The sequence below is a fragment of the Coffea eugenioides genome, chromosome 11, assembly GCF_003713205.1.
Source record: "Coffea eugenioides isolate CCC68of chromosome 11, Ceug_1.0, whole genome shotgun sequence".
NCBI lineage: Eukaryota > Viridiplantae > Streptophyta > Magnoliopsida > Gentianales > Rubiaceae > Coffea > Coffea eugenioides.
In genome coordinates, this window is record NC_040045.1 from 46,322,798 (window position 1) to 46,333,134 (window position 10,337).

The window sequence follows — 10,337 nt, forward strand, 5'->3', positions numbered from 1 at the left end:
TATTAAAGTATAACTTGGGTTTAATCGGGATGGTTTACACGTCAGGCTATATTTCATGGCGCACTTTGCAGATTTTATTAGGCAATCAATAATAAGCACTATCATGTCCTAATTCGCTTTATTTTTTTTTTTGGTTTCTTTTTTCGACTGAGGTCCTCACCCGCTTGCCACTTAAATCAGATCCTTTCACAAAGTGCTTGATCACTTAAAAATGCTGAAGCAGCCACCATAATAATAATAATAAAAAAAAACATAAATGATGCTTATTCATCATCCGATTCTTGTTATTGCACTTGATTACTGTTTCTCTTTTGCTTAGGTTTAATTAATCATTTATTAGCGCCCGGATGTGGTTCCGCTCCACCTTGAAGACTTCAATAAAATCTAATTATCTGCTTATTATTAGGTCTATTCATCCTTTTTCTTTGAGTAGATAATATATCAATTCCGAGTTAATTATCAAATCTAATAATTCTTAGATCTCAGACGATCCTTGGCATAATATTTAAGCAGAGAATTTGATTTTTCGATCATTTATTTCTAGCATTCAAAACGGTAATGATAATGCTCTAATTTTGCATGTCAATCCTCAACTATTCCACGGAACTGGCTTTTCTTTTACTAATGCAAGCTCATTACAGGGCAAATGAGAAAAATGATTATACCTGCAAGTTAACAACTAGAAATGCAGTAGCAATTGAGATGTAAAACTATCATTGTATATTATCATAGTTATGATTCTTCTGGCGAGTATTCATAAATCTTATTGTAGAAGATGGAATTTTAATTAAATTCTAAAAATTACCATTGGTCTATAAATTATTTTTGTGGCTTATTTCTATCCAATCGGGTATTTCCACATGTCATGTACACTTGGAAAATTTGGTTATTAAATGGCCAATTATATTTCTCCACGTGTCAAGGTGAGGTGTTCCAAATTTATTCAAATTGCAGGGATATCTCCACCAACCAAATCATATCATATCACATGTCTAATGGATAGACATTTAAATATTTATTTCTTATTAAAGAGATAATATTTAGAGTCGTTTGATCCATATATATCTCTTATATACTGCAATGGTCTGTCCAAGCAGACGGCGCCACGTCACTTGTCCCCACAGACTTGGCCAATCGGGAAATTACCTATCTCTTTATTGATAAATATAAAATGAAGAGATAATATTTGACTGGCACAGTTCTAATATGACTGCACGTCTTGCAAGTAAAGTGGTACACAGGTTTTCAGCCTCTACCTCTTGCTACAGCTATAAATAGGGGGCCTCTCAACCAAATCAAGGACACACACACAGACACACAGATACAGAGGCACACACCAGGAGGCATCTCATACACTCAAGTGGTGAAGTTCCAAACTACTAAGGTCTGTGTCTCTAAGCTCCTCAAGTCTTCCGCATATCAAGGCTTGAGCCTTCAAATATTTTCCAGTTCTTCAAATCTTCCATATCAAGATTTGAAAGAATCGGTGGTGGATCCAAGAACAAGCTGCGAAGCCCTTGGATTGGTGTTCGAGGAGAAGAATCGAGGGAAACTCTCCACAAGTTCGAGAAAACCCCAGAGATTGTACCTACATATTTTCCTAAATTTATATATAATATATTTGTCGTGTATTTTTCTGGTCGTTTTGCAGACTTGAAATTTTTATCGCGTACACTTATATACACTATTGTCATTTGATTCATGATACGAGTACAAAAGTTAAATTTTAAATTTAAATTTTATATAATTGTCATTCATCCAACGCTGACAGTGTATACACTGTCAGTATAGCAAAGATTAATGTTATTTGTTAACAACACTTGAATTATATCTAATTTATCATACGAATAGGCACCATTATAATCATTGTATATGAAAACTAACACCTGAAACTGCTGCGTATCCAATGAAGGAAGAAAAAAAAAAAATCCGTGGTCACTCAAGGTATAAAGTGCCGGTGAAAGTGAAAATCGTTCAAAAAAGAAGTCGGGTAACCCCCGTGATTAGAAAGAGAAGGAAGGATGGCAAAATGGACAAATCACATTTAAGCCAGATCTGCTAGCCGACAAACCAGGAGGTCGGCAACTGTCGGCCGATGAACTTGGGAGACAAAATCGGCCTTCAAAATTCCCAGAGCCCCTCCAAAATTATTATTTTTTTCTAGAGAAAGCCCTCGAAAATCATTTTTAAATCCAAAAAAAAAAAGATGAAAGAGTACTTTCCATAACAGAACACTGAAAAAATTAACCTTCACTCATAGTCCCCAGATTTGATATCATCTATTTTATTTTGTACCCCTATTTAAATAGTAATTTCAAATATTCCTCCCTATTTACTCCCCTGACCCCTCTCTTCCCTACTCTTCTAAAATTAACCAAAAGCCCTCTCCCTCTCTCATTACCTTTGGCTTTCCAATTTCCATCATCATCACCATCATAATCATCTCTTTCTCCCTCAAGTCCAAATCTGAAAAGCAGCCCTTTCTCTTTCTTCCTATATGGTTTCTTGAATATCTCTTGAATATATGAGAGAGAACTAGTGAAATTAGCTAAAGCTGGTCAAAGGAAGCAATTAAAGTTTCTGCTTGTGATAAGGCCAATACAACACATGGTCCTTAATTTCTGCTCAAGTCTTCATTTCCTCGAGCCTCCGTCAATCATTGTACGTGATTAATTGCAAACCTTTTTGTATTTTGGTTCTGCTTGATCATGATTGTACATCATTTGGGTAAAAACATTTGCTCTTTGGTTGGATTTTAGGCTTGGGCTTTGCTGTACTCGTTTTCATCTGTTGTTTTGAACGCATATTTTCCTTCTACATCGGTTAAGATTTTTTCCCCTCCTATATTTTTGGTTAAAGAAGTTTATAAGTAAAACTACAAAATTTTCCACTTTGCTCCAACCGAAGCTATTGCATCGTTTGCCTCATTATGCCTTTCTGATCTCATCCGAATCCCAATTATGTAGGAACTAACTTGTATTCTGACATGTCAGAATTTGTTTTTTCAAGTGATGGGTTTTTAGTTAAAGAAGCGAGGATTTTGTTTTTAGCATCTCTTCGTTTCCACAATCTGGATGAGGATTTGAGTTTTGCTATTTTCCGTTTGGGGTTGATTTTTACTTTTATTATTGTTTAAAATTTTCTCTTTTTATTAAGTTAACTTGCCATGGTTATTGGTGCATTACCTTATTCATAGATTCTGATTATTTCTAGTTACGTACTAATTTTTCAGGTGATGTAAAGTTGAATCCCCGTTAATGTGAATCATGGAAACTGCTGAAGTTGAAGAAATTTTGCTCTCAATTGGGGAACCAAAGGTATGTCTAATTGGTATATTCTGCCTTTAGGTTGTTGGATGGTTCTATATATTGGATGTTTGGAGGGTTCTTATGTACATGTTTGTCTGACTCGTTTTGATTCTTTTTCCTTTAGTACTTGATATTTGGCATTTTGTTCTCAATGAAAGGTTTTGTCTAACGGTACACTTATGCTTTTTAATTCAGCCATTTTGGTGCATGATGATTCTCTTTGAAAAAATGACACTTTTGTTAATAATAATAGTTGGGTCATGTTTGGTAGCAGGATTTAGTTTGATTACGTTAAGGAAAAAATATAGTTCACCTGATGATTTGGAGGTACTTTTGAGGGCATTGAATCCAATTTGTTGCAGCATCTTTGATGGTTTAACTCTTTTGTTGTGTTATGTAATATCAATCACAACTTTCTAAGGTCTTTATTGTAATTCATGAATGTTGCAAGCAATTGACAAAAAGACAAAAAATGTGGTTGGTTTTGTAGTTGCATGGAGGGATGTGTAAGAGTTTATCAGCAATTTATGCTAAAGTATTGGGGATATTTCCTGACTTGGAAGCAGCAAGGCCAAGAAGTACATCAGGCATTCAAGCATTGTGTGCATTGCACATTGCCCTTGAGAAGACGAAGAATATTCTTCAACACTGTGCAGAGTGTAGTAAACTTTACTTGGTATGGCTGTGAACTTGTTTACCATGTGGTGTTTATCTAAGCTATTTTTTTCTTGACTTTGGTTCTCAATTCATCCCCTCACACTAAACGTCATAAAAAATCTAACCTGCATTTGCCATTTAGTGAACTATTCGTTTTTTTCTGGTTGTCATTTTGGTAACCAGAAGATACGATTTATCTCCTCGCTTTCCTGTTATTTGGATAGACAGCTCCTAGGAAATATTTGATTGCGTGAAAACAGTGGCGACTCAGCTGTTTTTCTGATAGTACAATGACTTGCATGCTATTCCTCATAGTTGGAAATTTGGACTTTATCATACTGAAAGCCGTCGAATTTTATTTCTTCTTTCTCCACTTATTCACTAACACATTCTTTTGATCAGGCTATAACTGGAGACTCTGTTGTTCTAAAGTTCGAGAAGGCAAGATGCGCTCTTGAAGATGGTCTGAGGCGTGTCGAAGATATTGTTTCACAAGCTATTGGTTCACAGGTAACGTTTATATTAGTTCTTTCTTTTAGTGATCTAACTTGATCCTGCTACTACTGTTAGTCTTTGATGTGGTCCAATACATGCATGCTCTAATCAGTCTTGCATGTATTAATTAAGCATCATTAATATTTCATTAATGGACATTTGAAGTGCTTGTGTATTGCAAAGACGATTTTTGGATCAAGATAAGTATGTGGTTTTGCTACTTTTAAACTGGTTGAAAAATAATGTTTTAGCTATTTTTTCGGGGCAACTTGAGATTTGAGCATTTCGGACATTGGTTTGTTCAAATTTTACCATATCTTCTGGACTTTTGAGCCTCATCCTGTAGATCTATCTGCCTTATGCATCGTAAATGTTGCAGTCATCTCCTCCTCCTCTTCTATTGCTTTTCATTTAAGTTCTTAACCTAGTAGTGTGCATTCTCCTTTTGTATTTCATTGGTTCTTCTTGAAGGAAGCGATGTCAACCCAGCCTTTTTCTAATTTCAGATATCAGAAATTTTGATTGATCTTATGGGGATTGAATTCTCACTTGATTCGATGGAGAAACAAGTTGGTGACGAGATAATTGCATTGCTCCAGCAAGGTAGAAAATTCAACAACTCTAACGACACTGGTGAACTTGAATCTTTTCACCAGGCTGCTTCTAGACTTGGTATCACATCTTCAAGAGCTGCACTTAGAGAGAGACGGGCTTTGAAGAAACTTATAGACAGAGCTCGTGCTGAGGAAGACAAAAGAAAGGAATCAATTGTGGCTTATCTTTTGCATCTAATGAGAAAATATTCAAAATTATTTAGAAATGAATTTTCGGATGATAATGACTCACAGGGTTCTACACCTTGTTCTCCAACTGTTCAAGGATCATTTGAGGATGGTAGTGGGCCTGGAATTAATGGCCATGCCTTTGACAGACAACTCTCAAAACTCAGCTCTTTTAACTTCAAGCCAAACTTCAGGAGATCTGGGCAGATTCCTGTCCCTCCTGAAGAATTAAGGTGCCCAATATCATTGCAACTCATGTATGATCCTGTAATTATTGCTTCTGGACAGACGTATGAAAGAATCTGCATAGAGAAGTGGTTTAGCGATGGGCACAAGACATGCCCAAAAACTCAGCAGCAGCTGTGTCATCTTGGATTGACTCCAAATTACTGTGTAAAGGGTCTAGTTGCTAGTTGGTGTGAACAGAATGGAGTTCCTGTTCCAGATGGCCCTCCCGAGTCTCTTGATCTGAACTACTGGAGATTGGCTCTGTCAGACAGTGATACTGCAAAATCAAAATTAACCAATAATGTTGGGTACTTCAAGTTCAAGGGTGTGAAGGTGGTACCCTTGGAGGATAGTGGTGTTATTGAGGAAGCTGAAGGAAATGAAGTTGAAGATGTTTCTCCACAGGAGCATGAATGTGGGGTCAATTTATTCGAAAGATATAAAGACTTTTTGGTCATCTTAGAAAAAGAAGACGACATAACAAAACAGTGCAAAGTGGTAGAACAGATAAGGCACTTGCTAAAGGATGATGAAGAAGCCAGAATATACATGGGGGCAAATGGTTTTGTTGAAGCATTATTGCGGTTTTTGGACTCGGCCTTGCAAGCAAGGAATGAGACAGCTCAGGAAGTTGGAGCCATGGCTCTTTTCAATCTGGCTGTGAATAATAACAGGTACTTCCTTTGTAAATCTTGATGTCTTGAATTTTGGACATTGTTTTCAACTAGAGAGACGCGGGATAGAGGTTATATTGCAGTTTATAGGTGCTTATTATTAGAATGGATTATTATTAGAATAGATTATTATACACTGGAAGTTCTTATTCAATTTCACTATGCTGCTCTTCAGAAACAAGGACTTGATGCTGGAAGGAAAAGTGCTTGAATTGCTGGGGAAGATGATCATTAATTGCAAATGTGCTGGAGCTGCAACAGCCCTTTACCTTAACCTGTCTTGCCTTGAAGAGGCCAAGCCCATTATTGGATCCAGTGAAGCTGTCCCTTTCTTGATTCAGGTTCTTCAGCATCAACCTGATGTACAATGTAGGCTTGATTCGCTCCATGCCCTTTATAATCTTTCTGGGCACCAAGCCAATATCCCCCACCTTCTATCAGCTGGTGTCATTGACAGTTTGCAAGCCCTTATCACAAATTCGGGTGACCATTCTTGGACAGAGAAATCCATTGCGGTTGTCATAAACTTGGCTGCAAGTAGATCAGCGCGTGAGGAAATCATATCTTCTTCTGGCCTTGTCAGTGGGCTTGCAACTACTTTGGATGTTGGTGAGCCTGTTGAGCAGGAGCAAGCTGCTGCATGTCTTTTAATACTATGCAATGGCAATGAGAAGTGCAGTCAAATGGTCCTTCAAGAAGGAGTGATTCCTTCTTTGGTTTGTATTTCTGTAAATGGGACGACGAGAGGAAAACAGAAAGCTCAGAAGCTCTTAATGTTGTTTCGTGAGCAGAGGCAGCGGGAGCCATCAGCTGTCCAGGCTGCGCTGCAGCCTGAATGTAGTGAGATTCCCGTAACCACAGAAGATGCAAAACCACTATGCAAATCAGTTTCCAGAAGAAAAGTGGGAAGAGCCTGGAGTTTTTGGTGGAAGAACAAGAGTTTTTCTGTATACCAGTGTTAAGAGACTCTTCTTAGTTCCTTTGCTGACAATCTTGTACATTAAATCACGTATCTCTCCTTTGTATTAATTAGTTCTGTCCTATTCAATAGGCATCGTGTTTTCCAGTTTCCTGTTTCCCACAGAAGATATGTACAGGTTCCTGTAAGGCTATAGCCACTAAATTTTGCTTGCTTTATCTTCCTGATAGAATAGCGTACAACTACCCAAAAGTGAACCCTTAGTTGAAGTTTTAAAAGTGAATCTCCTGGTACTTAAAGAACGGGAGTTTGTAAATGATGTAAACTTGCATCGCGACCAATTGAAGAGTTAGATGGCATGCTATTCAAAGGGAAGGCGATCTTGTGAATTTTCCTTCATTATTTCTTAGATTTCTCTTTCACGTTGCCGTTGTGGTGTTGTTTGTTGAGCATGAGCTGGAAGTGAGTTGTTGCATCTTTCAATGAGTTGACGCAGGGAGGGATCGATTTCTTTGTTTGGGCCCTTCAATGCCTCCTTGTATCGCTGGCATAGTTATTATACCCGGCTTGGAAAGGAACCCGGCGAAGGAAAAGGGTTAATGGATCACTGATTTAATCAATGGATGGATGAGTGGTTGAATTAGTGGATCACTAAATATATTTAAATATTATGTTTTATAAATTTTGATATAAAATATATGATATAAACTGTAATAAACAATGTCATAGTAAATGCTCATTTAATTTAATTTACTATAGAATAATTAATTCATATAAGAATTAATAAAATACAAATTTATTTAGTAATCCACCAAATTTCAAGTGTAAAATTTTATCTGTATTTAGTATAATTATCTAGCTTATTTATGAATTTTAAGTGCAAAAAATTATTAAAAACAATATTTGCCTTTAACATGAATTATGTAATATGTTATTTTTTAAATCCATTTTATAACTTATAGAGTTTGAAAGGTTATAAGTTTTTATTAAAAGATTCCAAATAAATTTGTTTTAGAGAAATTAAAAAAAATAGAATTAATAAAACATTCATATATTATAAGAAAGTTACTCTACTAACATTTGTAAGTGGCTTGGTGGTAACTATGCTCTAGTTATGTGCTTAAGTTCCCAAGTTTGAGTCTTAATAAAAGCTAACTAAAAATTTTTCCACAAAACTCGGTTTGTGAACAAAATTTGGTCGGGTTTCGATTGAATCGTTGAATTATTGACCAGTCAACGGTTCTTATGTTTAAACGGTCTAATTAGAAACTCAGCTCAGCCCAATAGCTGGTTCATCTGGTTGATTGGTTTGATTGTCGGGCTGGGCTGGGTTTAATTGCTGGGAATGCCATTTTAAAACTTCAATAACACTCATGTTTTAACTTGCAACAAGCCCGTCTAGCTCAGTCGGTAGAGCGCAAGGCTCTTAACCTTGTGGTCGTGGGTTCGAGCCCCACGGTGGGCGTTATTTAATTTTTTTGGTCAATCGCAACGCTTACTTACAAGTTGTGTCTCAGCATTTTCTATGTTGTCTTCTCTGTCCAACCTCATGGATTCTCCTGGCCCCTTCTTTCACACAAGACTTGTAATAAGCTCTTTTCCTTTCATTTCAACCACGCAATTGTTTTTGCTCCAAAAAAAAAAAAGGTATCAATTGTCACTTTGCTTGGGAAGTTAATTTTTCTCCCAACCTTTATTTGCTTTTCTTCATAGATTCTGCCAAGATTGTCGTTTGCGGAAGTTAAAAGTGTTCAGAAGCAGGGCGAATAATCAATTGTAAATTAAAAAAGCTTGTTAAAAAGAGCTTGTTTCATCAACGATTTGTAGGACAAATGCAACTCTGCATACAGTCCATATATCATAAAATGTACTATAAAAAACATTACAAGTTTCAGCACTGTAGAAATGCATGCGAACCCGTAATCATGCTATATTCTGCGGCTGCTGATCAATGATCAGAACTAGGCAACTACCATGTTTCTCCTGGGGTACTGTTTGGCAAATGAATTTTTTGGGTATTTGTCTAAAATTTTAACTGTAGCTTACTGTAAAAGTTATAAGAAAAAATTTTGAATTGTGTAAATTTTTGGATATTTTGAAGTGTATAGTTTAAAAACTTCTAGGAGTTTTTTGAGGTTATTGTAGCTAAAGTTGTTAAAAAACTTGTAGAAGACAAACTTGATCAAAAACTTGTTTGCCAAACGGGTATCTACCACGCAAATCATTTCAGGTGTGTTATCTGATTGCCATAGCAGCAATACCTTAATTTGATACTTACTGGATTTATTTCAGGTGCCAGCTTGCTTCGTATAGTTCTAAAATTGGATCATCCAGGTCAAATCCTGCAATGCTTTCCTGTAGGTCTTTCTCTCTGTCTATTTCAACTCCTCCTTCACTGATTGTGCTTCGAGGAGTTTCATATTGTGAGTTATTATGATTGTCCTCTTTAGTTTCAGCATTTCCCTTTGTTCCCTTTTCAAGCATTTCCTTGTAACTGCACCTCATCTCATCTTGGAATGGCTTGTAGAAAGACCCCTTGGATAATTCTGGAGGTGAGTCTGTATCTTCGTTGAGTTGACATTGTGCGATTTTTGGCATTTGAACGCAACCCTTTTCGCTTTCAAATTCTTTGGCCATTTCTCGTGAAGGATGAGATGTGGACATCGAAGGAAACTCATCATTCTCTTTGTGGGAGGCAGCCTTATCCATCGAAATGTCTAGCCCAGGTCCGGGATTGTTGCAGACTATATCAATCATTATATCCTTCTCTTGTGTATTCTTTGATCCCCAATTCATCAGGGTAGAGATTAGAAAATTTAGCCATGACATGAGATGCATCACTACCCAATCAAGAAATGGAACTTGGTGCATAATTATAGGGATTGCATTCATGGCATCGTCAAACCTTCCTGGTAAATATTCTGCATTGTAAACAAGCTTGTCAATCCCGTTGAATAAATGCGTTGATGGTGGAAAAATGTTTTCTACCATGTTTTCAATGGCTAGAATGTGATCATCAGCAAAGGACAAGATTGCTAGGCATTGATACTGCATAGAATATATAAACGGAAAGGTAGAACTGATGAATTTGGTTGTTTTTGTCGTCAATGATCCCATAGGTCCATTTAGTCCTTGTGCTTTACCGCAGGCACTGTGAATAATGGCTAAAATTGAAGCTCCAAACGTATGTAATGGACGGCGTCTCAACATCGTTCTGGCAGCGATTGTTGGTCCCTGAGGGAATAAAAGCAGCTCTATTTACTTTCTTCTACAG

At 36.8% G+C, this 10,337-nt stretch overlaps 1 protein-coding gene and 1 non-coding gene across 3 annotated transcripts; both read left to right on the top strand.

Annotated features, from left to right (window-relative positions):
• The first annotated feature begins 2,366 nt into the window (after positions 1-2,366).
• LOC113751413 (U-box domain-containing protein 6) lies at positions 2,367-7,462 on the top strand. Of its 2 annotated transcripts, none has more exons than XM_027295426.1 (6): positions 2,367-2,661; positions 3,233-3,317; positions 3,799-3,984; positions 4,368-4,475; positions 4,967-6,144; positions 6,320-7,462. In XM_027295426.1, exons 2-6 carry the CDS (start codon positions 3,267-3,269, stop codon positions 7,104-7,106), a joined length of 2,310 nt encoding a protein of 769 aa, XP_027151227.1. In that variant the 5' UTR covers positions 2,367-2,661; positions 3,233-3,266; the 3' UTR covers positions 7,107-7,462. The 2 variants fall into 2 exon arrangements, with proteins under 2 accessions (XP_027151227.1, XP_027151228.1); XM_027295427.1 differs by lacking the exon at positions 2,367-2,661 and adding an exon at positions 2,709-2,727.
• A 993-nt stretch (positions 7,463-8,455) lies between these two features.
• On the top strand, positions 8,456-8,528 carry TRNAK-CUU. The gene has a single exon. It is a non-coding gene; the product is annotated as a tRNA-Lys (tRNA).
• The last annotated feature ends 1,809 nt before the right edge of the window (positions 8,529-10,337 follow it).